Genomic DNA, 12,105 nt, shown 5'->3' with positions numbered 1-12,105 from the left:
AAAAATTAAGATGGTGAAAGGGAAATGTTTGACAGGGAGAGTATATCTCAGAAATGGAAAGGCTGACACTAGGCCTTAGGTCCAAGCACCAGGGTTTTTTTTCTGGTGGCTTCTATCCTCTGAGGGGCTAAAAGGGCAGGACGGGCACATGCTGGCAGCCTAAGGCAGTGATGGCCACGTGCCGTCCTCACCACCACTCAGCCTAGTCTAGGATGTGGCCCAAGCCACTCTCCCTGTCTGACCGCTAACTCCCCACCAGCCATCAGCCTCAACCTCTACCCCGGCTCCCAGGTACCCCTGATTATCCCCCATGCCATCCTTCCATGTCACTCATGTGCTTTGCCTCATAATCTCACCTCCTGGGCTGTTTGGCCTTAGGCCTAGGTACAGCATCCTTGCGTGAGTTCGCTTGCCTGGTGTGAGCCTGGCGCTCAGAGAAAAGGCATCTAGCCAACACTCGAGAGTGCTAACCGCGTGCTGGCATGGTGCTAAGAGCCTCGCATATATCAGCTCATTTGGTCCTCAACATTGCAGGAGGCAGGCAGTTTCCACCCCCATTTTTCAGATGAGAAAACTGAGGCTCGGATGTTAAGTGTCTTTCCCAAGGTCACATGGCCAGGAAGTGGCTGACCAGGAACTTTAATCTGGGCAGCCTGACTCCAGACCTGTTCTCTTGACCCTGACAATGCTATTCCCCATCCCGACACTGGCGACACAGCTCTAAGGAGTGCCTTATCCTTAGGGTGAAGCCACAGTGCCTGGGCTTACGACCTGGGTTATTTTGGAAGTTCTGGACAAGTGTTCCATGTCACAGAGCTTTGAGGGGCCCACCCCAAGGGCTGTCTGTCAAGACATGGAGGCTGGGGGCCCTGGGCCACTCCACGTGAGGCTCTCCCACCACTTTCCAGAATTCCTGCCTGATCCTGTCCCTCTGCTTCAATTCTCTGACTCCAGACACTGAGTCCCCCAAGTTGTCCCTGGGTCCTTCCCTGTGTAGAGCAGGAAGCAACATTCAGCCGGCCTTTCTCAGGGACTTGCTACGGGTGGGCCTGAGCCAGGCACATTCTCCACCATAGCCCTCCAATATCTCGTTTTATTGATGAGCATGTTGAGACTCGGCCAGCCCAGGATCGGGGTTGAGTTAGGTTTTGTACCCAAGCTGACTGTCAGGCTCCAAACTCCTTGCTCCTAACAGGTAAGCTTTAGGAGACTCTACAAGTGCAGCTACCAGACTGCAGGGAAGATGGTAAAATGCAAAAGTAGGCCTGCCCCTTCTAGCTTCCCCTTCAGGCCTGCCCCTCCTGCCCTCCTTCTTGGGCCCTTGGACATGTCCCTCTAGGAAGTGGCCACCTGAGCCTCGTTCTGGCCCATAGTGGTAGGGGCAGGAAGCAGATCCACAGGAGGTTTCCCCATTTCCTTCCACACAGAGCTATTTTCAAGCAATTTGGGGGCTTTCATGCTGCTTGGGCTATTTTAAATGTGACAGTGAGTCCATTTGGCTGCCCAGTAGGAATTCTGGCATGAGGCAGCTGATAACGACTGGGGTGGCCAATTGGTGTGAGATGCTGGAGTTGAAATGCCTGAGTTGTTCTCATGGTTCACCAGAGGTGGAGCCACTGGCTTCTACAGATTAGGGTGAATTGGGGCTGTCTATCCACCAGCCACTATGGTTATAGGAACCCTTAGCGATTACCCAGTTTCCTTTGCATCCCAGACTCATCCTCCATCCCCCATCCTTCCAGATGTGTGTGTCCTACTATCTGTCCTCCCTTGTTCCTCCAACCTCCCACCACTGTCTTGTCTGGCCAGCCCTAACAACTTTTGGCGTGCCTGGTTTAGCAAAGCTTTGTGCTTGGTGCTCAGTTGGACCTTCACACTAATTAGACTCCACCATGCCCACACCCACCTCAGAGGACCAGCCAGCTAGGGTCATAGATTCTCAGGCAGATTTTCTGACCTGGCTAGGTTCTCCTTCTCTCTCTCTCTCTCTCTGTCTCTCTCTGTCTCTCCATCTCTCTTTGTCTGTCTGTCTGTCTGTCTCTCTCGCGCCCTCTCTCTCTTTCTCTTTCTCTCGCTCTTTCTCTTTCTCTTTCTCTCTCTGTCTCTCTCTCTTACTTGGAGAGGGCCTCTTAAGGCTCCTGCCACTATTTCTCTGTTATCTGGAATGGCTGACTGGGACCAGACCAAAGGGTGAGGCAATAGCCGTCCACACACTGTGCTTGTTGGATGCAAGACCTGTCATGTGTCAGCATCTGTGTTTTGTTTTGTTTCTTATTTCACGGTGATTTCTTGTGTTTGGTCATTTGTGCCGTTAACACAGATTCTTGTGTGTGCGCCTCTCTCTCATCCTTTCTTTTTTTCTCTCCCTCCTTCTCTTTCCTGCACCCCGGGTTGCATGTGGCTGCCCCAGGGAGTAAAGGGCCAACCAGGCGAGAAGGTGAGTCCACACTTTCCCTCTGTCCTTCTGTCCCAGCCTCTGCTTTGGGATAGACGGTGGGGGTGGGGCGCTTTCAGAGGCCCCAGCTCAGCCCTCCTCGTGGCACACGGGCCCAGCAGAGCTGCCAGCCAGGCCTGTTTTGCCCTAGCAGTCTCTCACGGCCTAGTTTCCTAACAGCTTCCACACATCAGGCAAGAGTCTTGGGATTCCTGGGCTGAGGCCCCAGCTCCCTGGCTGAGCGGGTCTTCCCTGCCTGCTGAAGCTGCCCGTGGCCTCAGAGCTCTGATCCCAGGCCTTAGGCAGTCACCCTTCCCAGAGGCAAGGAGAGCGCCAGTCCTGTTTTGTGTGGGATGCATCATCGTGCCTACCTCCTAGCAGGGCACAGTCTGGGGCCTTTTGTCAGAGCATCACCTCTCACCCCCATCTGTGTTCCATACGCCCTTCATCTTCCTTCTGCTGCCCCTCCCCACCAAATCCTGGCCCAGACTTAACCCCTCTGTGTCGCTCCGAAACCTGGACTAGGAAGTTGCAGGCAGCTCCAACCTTCAGGCTTAGGGCTGCTGGGCCCATACAGCAAGGGAGTGTCTTGTCCCTACTCTCTACTTTCAGCAACCCCCCCACAGGCAAGCCACTGTTCACCAGTTGCAGGGTGTGCAGCCACATGGGTATTGGGGGCTGGGGTAGGGAAGAAGACCTGGGAGTTGGAAACTTGAGTGGGGCTGGGGCAGGTTGGAGAGTGTCCTGAGCAGGGCCATGGGGAGAGACGACTAGTGCCTGAGCAGCCATGGCTGAGCTGTGTCCCCTCCATCTCTCCCTCCCTCCCTCCCTCCCTGTGCCACCTTCTTCCCCAACACTGCACTGAATCCCCATCTCCCCGCTTCCGGTCTGGGTCCCACTGCCCTCTTTCCTCGATCCCCATATCTTATGCTCTTTCTATATTTCTTCTTGCATCATTCCTCCTCCTTCCTCATTGCCTTTCTCAATCCTTCCCGGATGCTCCATTCGTCCCCTCTGGGTCTCTTCTTTTTTCCTCTGCATCTTCTGGCCTCCTCTGCCCTCCTGCCTCTGGCTGGCACCCCGCTCTAACCTGCTTCTCCTTCCCCACCTGCCAGCCCCTCCCTTTCTCTCTTCTCTTCCCACCCCTCTTCCCTCCTGCCCCTACCCCTCGCTCCCTCGTCCTCTCTCTCTCTTCCATAGGGGGCCCCAGGAGATGCCGGGATGTCCATCATCGGTCCCCGAGGTCCCCCTGTAAGTGATATTTGCTTTTCTTGGGAGTGGGTGGGATGGGCGAGTTAATGAAAAGGGCTTGGAGTGGAAGCAGAGTACGTTCTGGCGGTACGTTTGGGTGCGGCAGACACCACATGTGTCCAGGCCTTGGTACTGCCATTGATGGTAATGAGTGGCCTGACTAAATATACCTAAATTATAGCCTCCTAGGAGGATTTGCAAGGGCCTACCCTCTAGCCACGAAACTATAGCAGCTGCAAGGTGGCCCTGCTGTTTACATGCAGAGGGAAGAAAGTGCTCACTCCCGTCTGGAGCAGGTGCTCCAGCTTAGCAGGGGACAAGCCTTTTTTCTGGAAGCCCATGGAGCAGATACCCAGAGTCCAAGTCCAGATTCACTGACCCGACATCCACTCCTGGTCCTGGCAGAGGCCAGACCTGCCACTTGCCCTCAAAGGCTCCTTTTGTGCTCAGCCTGTGCTCAGCCTGTGTCCTGTGTCTTAGTCCTTCTACCCAGTAACTGGGGTCTTGGAAAAATCAGAGAAAATTTTCCTTAGGGACCAGAAGGGGGACTTGGGTGATGGTACGGAAAAATATTGACTATGGAAAGGAGGACTAGGGCTGTTTTGCTCAACGAGTGCCTGAACCATGGGGCTTCAATACAATCACAAATGTCAGGGTGGAAAGGACCTCAGCAATGGTCTAGCACAGCCCTCTCAGTAGGGGAAACTGAGGCCCAGAGAGGGGAAGTGGCTTGGCCAGGGTTCCATGCATAAAGGCTGGATCAGGATTAGAACCCAGGAACCCTAGCATCCAGGGCTTGTATAGCAACAAGCCATAGTCTCTACGTTCTGCTATGTGCTTTTCCTGACCTGCCATTCATGATGAGAGGGTGAGGGGAGCACAGGGCTAGCCTCTAGGAGTCTGATGCTACACCAGTGGATGGATGAAGCCCCACCTGCCCTTTCTCTGCCTTCCATGAAAAGAGCCAGTGGGAAGCAGGAGTCTCTACTACCCACAGTCTAGGGAGAGGGATCAGAGTGCGAAGTGCTAACTCGTGTTCAAGGGAGGGAACTATGATGAGCTAAGCAGCCAGAGAGGGGCTGTGGTGAGTGATGGGAGCTGAGAGGTAGAGCCAGTCAGGCTGCCTGGAGACTGGGGAAGGTTGGAGAGGGGAGCTGAAGGGTAGAGCTAGGGAGCCTGCCGGGCAGGTCAGGGTCCTGGGCTGGAGGCGGGGTTTGAAGGGACCTGGGCTGCGTAGACAGGGCCTTCTTGGCAACATTTCCTCTGGCACAGTAACAACGCTAAGGGCTGACACTTGGCACCTACCCTGAGGCAGGCAGTATCCTAAGACCTTTACACATAATAACTCAGTTAATCCTCACAAGAGCCCCACAGGTAGACGTAGCACCTCTGTTTTATAGGTAAGAAAAACAAGGCACAGAGAGGTTGAGTGATTTGCCCAAGGTCATACACTGGAGTGTGGTCACACTGGAATTTGATCCCTCAGCCTGGCCGCATGGCTCTGCGTCTGCACTCTGAACCCTGATGCTATAGCAGACGGCCAGGCCATGCGGTCACATTCTCTGTGATTCTGGGCTCACATGGCTACAGCCCCTATGGGGCTGGAAGCCTCTTTGTGTATTGGGAGAGACACAGTGCGAATACACTGAGCCCAGTCGTTACTGACAAAGGTAGTACCCAGCAAGCTGGTGACTGGGAGATGGGAAGATTACAGAGAAAGACAGACCCTAGGTCCTGACAGCAAGGGCCAAGCCTGGGGTGGGCCTATTAGGAGAACAAGGAATAACACAGAATACAGGTCCTACCCTCTGGCCACCATTTCTGCCTCACTGTCTGACCACAGAAGTTCCATTGTGTTGATCACGCTGGTCCTCTAACACCCTTTTAGCAGCATCTGTCAGCAGCATCATGTCAACGAGCTACCTAAACGTTGTTGAAAAGGCCCCACTTCTGGAGAACATGCTCAGGGCAGTGGTCTGCCTGAGCTCCCATGGCTTCCAGCCCCACATTCTAATCAGGAACATACCTCTGTCGTTGGATTTGATCCCAATGGTAAAAGCACCTTCTGTTCAGGTAACAGTGATGACTTCTGTCTCCTGGGCACCTAGTGCACCCTGCATCCTAGACAAAAGCTCGTGTATGCACCAGTGTCCTTCGATCCTCTCAACAAAGCTGTGAGAAGGCCCCGCCAGCCCATGTCACAGAGAAAGAAACTGAGAGTTTCACAACTCACCTGTGTTCACCCAGCTGGTCAGTGCTGGAGCTTGGGTTGGACTAGGTCGGCCTCTTTCCAAAGCCAGCATTCTTTCCCCAACACCTCATTCCATGTTTTAAGCTCTCCTATTTAAAAAAGATATTTACCTTAAAGAGAAAAAACATTCTCCCTGTGGGTGCCGTGTGGTGCTAAGAAAAGTTTTATGGCACCAGGAGGCTTGACCAAGCCCATGTCCTCCAACTTTGGCCTGTGTGGGTGACTATCACCCAGATGGTCAGGGCCACCCCTGCTGAGTCCTTGCTAGACACCAGGGCAACCCTCTCTGCTCCTCTACAGAAGCCACCTGGAGCTGATGAGAGCAGGGGACCAGGGAAGACAAAGGGACCATTCGTCATTAAAACGTAGAGGTCAAATGGGCAAGCCCTCTGTGGCCGGGTATGTTGGGGAACATGTGGCTTTCCACTTGGCTAGGAAGGGCTCAGCATATCTGCTGCTAATAAGAACCAGCCCTGCTGCCATCAGGGGCCACCTGCCTCCTCTCTTGGAGCTTTGTAAATAGTCCAAGTAAAGGGGCAACTGTCCAGGCACTTTGGAGAAGGATGATTCACATTCCAATGAAGCGAGATGCTGAAGCTGTTGTCCCATTAAACTGAGGGGGAGGCTGGGACCTCGAGATACTGGCTGGTCCAGCAGACACTGGAAAGGTCATCTGCCAGGCTAGGAAATGCCCCCCATCTCAAAGGGAGCTCAATCCCTCCCTGCACCCCGCAGCTTCTCTGCAGGGGACAGGAGGAGGTATCTGAACTTGCAGCCCTCATCCACAAGAAGATACCCCTGCCAGGTCGATATACCTGTTGAGTGTTTCCTGGTTTATTTTTTCCATTAATATTTGCTATGCACCTCCTGCTGGATAATCAGCAATGAAAACCTGACTGCAACGGGCTTGCCCCTTTGCAAAGAAGCCGGCAGTCCCATAGTGATTACAATCCAGTCAGTGCTCAGCCTGGGGCAATTAGGAAGCTGTGGGGACACGAAGGAGGCACGTGACTTTGGGTCGGGGCAGGCAGGGGAGGCTTTCAGGAGGGAAGGATAACTAAATTGTGATCAAGAATGAGCAAAGGTTACTTAGTTACCAGGCTGGGGAGGAGCACTGAGTCCCTGAGGCAGGAAGGGTTCCTATTAACTACTGGAGAAGAAGGGAAGTTCTTTCCAGAACAAAGCAAGGACAAGGCAAGGTGAGCAAGGGCCTGATCATGAAGGACCTGGACTCCATGTTCAGGAGTTGGGGCTTTGTCCTGAGGGCAGTGGAGAGCCCTTGGGCTGTGTTTAGCTGAGGAGGGACATGATCGGATTTGCAGTTTATAAAGATCTCTTGATCATCCCCACCACCTCCAGTGTGGAGCATGTTTAAAAGAGGCTACGGTTGGGGGCCTGGCTGGAAGGCACCTGCACTAATCAAGACCTGGACTGGAGCACAGTCAGTAGGGCTGGTGGGAGGACTGGACTGGCCAGATATTTTGGAGGTGGAATTGATGGAATTGAGTGATGACAAAAATGGAGGTTGAGGGAGAAAGAGGAGTTCAAGATGACTCCACATTCTGACTTGAGTAACAGAGTGGATGGGGTGCCCTTTCTCGGAGGGAACGGCAGATTTTGCGGGGGAGGTGAGTTTTATCTGAACAAGATGAATTTGAGAAGTCCTTTTAATGTCCAAGGAGAGCTGTGTGGCTCTCCATTTGCTGCTGGAGGTCAGAGGGCATAGTGTACCGAGCTGGCTCACACTGGTTCACAAGAGCAGGTCGTGCACACCCCTCCCAACTCTGTTCAGTGATATCACGCTGGGAGCTTGAAATCAGCTGTGGTGGAAGTATTTACACCACAGAAGTTGGCAAATGCTGTGCAAAAGCGGGGCTCTCCTCTTCACTCTCCCCAACCCCAGCCAGTGGTTAAACACCAACACAGACTCTTGTTTGAAAGAGAGTCAGCACTGACTTGGAGAGAGAGAGAGATAACATGAGGCAGGCTCTAGGCAGATACGTGACTGAGCCTCTTTCAGGAGTCAGATAGGAGGGAAGGGGGGGTTCTTGGTAGGCTATTTTCATCCACAACCTCCTATCCATTCACGTTGCTTTGCCTCGCACAAGTTTGTAGGTACGAGGAAGGTAGAGAGGAGAGGGAGTAGGGTCCGTTTCCAAATGCCGGGGATCCACTTGGCTCCCTCTCCACCTGGGCCTCGAGTTAAGGGAAGGGCTTTTAGAGAGCAATGTAAAGCTTATGTCCCTTGTTCTTTCTAGAAGAACATAATAATAATTCATAAATTAGTCTACAAATCGATAATCCATAATTTTAATATGATCCTAATCCAAGTGAATTTTTATGGAGTTGAAAGGCCAACAAAATAATATTCAATTTAATTTAGAAAAAAATAAGCTTGTGAGGATGTTAGGAAAATTCTGAAAAATAGATTAAGGGAGATAGTGAGGAGGGGACTTATTCTACTAGACATCAAAATGTATCATAAAAACAGAGCAGGTTACAACACACATAAAACAGAATGGGCAGGCCAGAAATAAAGCCAAGTGCATCTGAGAAATTGGTCCATGATAAAGGCTTCATTTCACAATAGGGAGAGAAAAATAGATTGTTCAGGAAATGTTGCTGGGACAACTGACAAGCTGTTTAGAAAAAGGCAATATTAAACCAAAAAAAATAATAAGCTTTAAAAAAAGCTGAATATCTACATCACTTGTTATATCATAATAAATTTCAAATGACTAAAATACTTACGTGTAAAACATGAAACCCTAAAATGCGAGGACAAAGCATGAGGAAATCTTTTCTAATTTTTAACTGGGGAAGGCCCTTCAGAACACAAGATAAAACCCAGAAGCCACAGGAAAAGGCTGATAAGTTTGTGGACGTAAATGTCAAACTTCCATATGGCAAAAAATATATCATAAAAAAGATAAATGCCAACTTGAAAAGAATTTTTGCAACATATATGATTATCAAAGGGTTACTGTGCTTGACAAAGAGCTTTACTCAAGTTAATAGGAAAAAGACAAACAACCTAGTAGAAAGTATTGGTAAAGAATACAAACAGGCCATTCACAAATAAATAGGACCAGCAATAAACATGGGAAGAGATGTCCAACCTCAGCATAGAACTGAAAAGATGTAAATTAAAATCCAGTTCCAAACCTCTCCTGTGCCTTCCACAGGCCCAATCTCTCCAGAGTCCCAGTTTCCATTTGGTCAATGACAACATTCTTCCCAAGATCCCCTAAAATAAGCCTTGGTTAGCCCCGGGTTTGGCTCTGGGCTGGGGGCTGGAGAGATGCGTCCTGCTACCGGGGCAGGCTCTGTAATTAGCAAACGATGTGATTATCCCCACCATGTAAACATTAGCCCAAGTGGGACTTGAAAATGCTTCTTGGAATCCTCTCCTGCTGACCTTTCCTTCAGGCCTCTCAGTGGCCAGAGTCGAAAGTTTACACTAGGAGGTTTTAGAGGTTACAGTGCACAGTTTCTGGGTTTTCTCCTTGGCGCTATTCTTAGCGTCACTTATCCTTGAGAGGAGAGAAACCCGGGGCCCTTCTGATGTATGAGTGGCATCTCTTCCCTCTTGCCCTTTTGGATGCCTGCCACAAGACCATCTTGGACCTACAACATACTCCAGTTCACTCCCCACCTGACCAGTGCACCCACCCTGATGGCAGGTCCCCATCCCACCCAGCCATGTCCCCTGAGCAGAGGTCTCTGGGCACTCATGTCCACAGCTTCAAGGAGGACCCAAGCAGCCTGGAAATGTTTTAGGTTCACAGCAGATGGATCCAGAGAAATCTTCCTCTGGACAGAGTCTGATTCTGAAACTATTGCTTTGCAAGGACAACCCTCCATGGATTCTAAGACATAGCGGGCTCGAAAGCAACCTTGCTTTATTCTGGCATTCCAGGGTTCAGTTTAACCCAACAATCATCCGATGATGGCAGCTACTACTTCAAAAGCCTTCACAGACATAATGGAATGTAATTCAATGACCCTACGAGGTTATACTATTGTCTCCGTCCTCTAGATGAGGTGACTGAGGCACAGAGAGGTTAGATAAGTTGCACAGAGTTACACAGCCATTGTTTATGGAGGCAGACGGACTCAAAAGCCCAAGCTTAGACAGGGATTGTGGCCATTTTGGTCAAGGGGGAGCTCCGAGCTAAGAGCTAAGTAGCCGGGAGCTGAAAGATGTGGTATGTCTGGGGAAAGGCAGGCGAGCCAGTGTGCCCGAGCAGAGTACATGGGAGGATGAGGCAGGAGAGAACCTAAAACGGCAGATCGGGATGACATTGAGGATGACCCTGAATAACATCTGAGTAGAAGAGAGCCCTTGCTGGTTCTTGAGAAGGGGAGTGGCAGCGCTTATTCTTCTTAGCTCTCTGCTACCCTTGACCTCCTGCTCAGCCTTCCCCAGTCCCGATCTGCACAGCTTCATGCTGCTTCTAACCTCTGCGCATCTCTTGTCCATAAACCACTGGGCTGTGACCAGTGAACCTGTTTTTAGTCTCCAACCTGAATACCTATCTATGCGGCCCTCTGCATCTTCAGGAAAATGGTCATAAATTGATCTGCATCCCGCAAAAATGGAGGGATCCAGAGATTTCCCAACTAGGAGAGGCCTGCTGGCCAGGGTGAGAGGAAAGTGAGTAAGCTGACTTATTCTGGCCTGAAAACACATATACCGAAGGTCAAGTTTTGATTCTCACTGATCCTCAGATAAGTGGCCATGAGCAACGACTGTGTAAATAAAAGGGTCTTAGAAAACCGCAGTCCAGAAAGAGTTCAGTGTGCTGTGGGCCAAGTCCACCCCCCATCCTGGCTCTCCATCACCTGTTTACATGTCGAGGTTCGGAGTGTCCACAGCAGTGTGGAGTTCTCGGGGGCTACTTCCCAGGAAGACCCAAAGGATGCTGGCCACCTCCTTTCCCCTTCCCACCCCCAGTGCCTGGAGGAGAGAGCCTATGATGTTCCACTTCCAGCCTCATCCTCCCTCCCAGCGCTGCCATCGTGGTGTCTCCTCGATGACCACAGAGGAGTAGGATGGAGACCACGGCCGCTTTGGGAACAAAGGTGAACCAGGGGACTAAGGATCAGTTTCATCTCCTCCTCACCATCCTCACTCCTCTCCATTCTTTTCAGGGTCAGCCGGGCACTCGAGGTTTTCCTGGATTTCCGGTAAGTGGGGAGGGCTGAAGTTAACTGTGTCCCCAGTGACCCCTGGGCCTGGTTGGGTTAAACTTCATGCAAAGCCAGCCCTGAAGCTGCTCTTGGCCCTCCAAACCCCGATCAATAAAAACACTCTCCTGCAGGCTTTCTTGGAGAGCAATCAAGGAGAAGAATTAGCACTTGGCTTATAGTCCAAGTGAGGACAGGGACATTGATATGGAAAAAAGGGGGCAGCAGGACAGGAACAGGCAAGTGAAGTCACAGGCTGGTAAACCCCAGCATGACACTGGAATGTGGAACCGATGAGGCACCGCAGGGGATCAATCTCCGAAGACCAGGCTTTGAGAAGAGATCGTCTGGAGGAGGCGGGAGGTGGCTGTCTGGGTATCCTTTGACCGCTGCTTCAGGGACCCAAGAGGGAGGGCGGAGGAGCAGCTAGTTCCCCTTTTCCGCGGGCTTCCACGCTGGCCAGCTCTGGCTTTCTAGGAACATACTGTCCACTCTCCACCCAGGGTGAGGCAGAGGTCTGGACAGCAATGGCAACGGCCCCTATCAGGTCCTCGTGCAGGGCGCCTGGCAGACGGCATCTCACTCACTACTCTCAAGGACCCTTTGTAGAAGGTCTGTTATTCTCACCCCCATTTTAGGATGAGAAATTGAGGCTTAGGTTCACCTGTGGTCACATAACCAGGAAGTGGTCAATCAGCCCTAACTGTTGGAGCCTTCCACATGCCCCAGGCTGCTTCTTCGGCAGGAGATCTGGGATGCCTGGTCTTTATGCTTGTCCTCTTTCTGCTTTCAGGGTCCCATTGGGCTAGATGGCAAACCGGTGAGTAGACCCTCTCAGGCTGCGGGCTCCTCCTCCGTCACTCAGTCCTATTCTCCAAGTCCTTCTGCAAGACCCCGACTCCCTGGAAGAAGCTTCAGATAGAATGAATGAGCCTGTGGCAGAAAGGTGCTGCCAGTGGGACGGGAAAGGGGCCATTTA

The 12,105-nt window shown here is 51.6% G+C and overlaps 1 protein-coding gene across 1 annotated transcript in view; it reads left to right on the top strand.

The window, feature by feature from the left end:
* COL13A1 (collagen type XIII alpha 1 chain) overlaps positions 1–12,105 on the top strand; it is a 182,371-nt gene that overhangs the window by 69,100 nt on the left and 101,166 nt on the right. The window contains exons 7-10 of the mRNA XM_015592180.1: positions 2,411–2,437; positions 3,635–3,685; positions 11,091–11,126; positions 11,920–11,946. Coding sequence (XP_015447666.1) covers positions 2,411–2,437; positions 3,635–3,685; positions 11,091–11,126; positions 11,920–11,946 — 141 coding nt within the window. The remainder of the gene's footprint in view (positions 1–2,410; positions 2,438–3,634; positions 3,686–11,090; positions 11,127–11,919; positions 11,947–12,105) is intronic.

The sequence above is a fragment of the Pteropus alecto genome, unplaced genomic scaffold, assembly GCF_000325575.1.
Source record: "Pteropus alecto unplaced genomic scaffold, ASM32557v1 scaffold155, whole genome shotgun sequence".
Taxonomy (NCBI): domain Eukaryota; kingdom Metazoa; phylum Chordata; class Mammalia; order Chiroptera; family Pteropodidae; genus Pteropus; species Pteropus alecto.
This window is presented reverse-complemented; position numbering and strand designations above follow the sequence as displayed.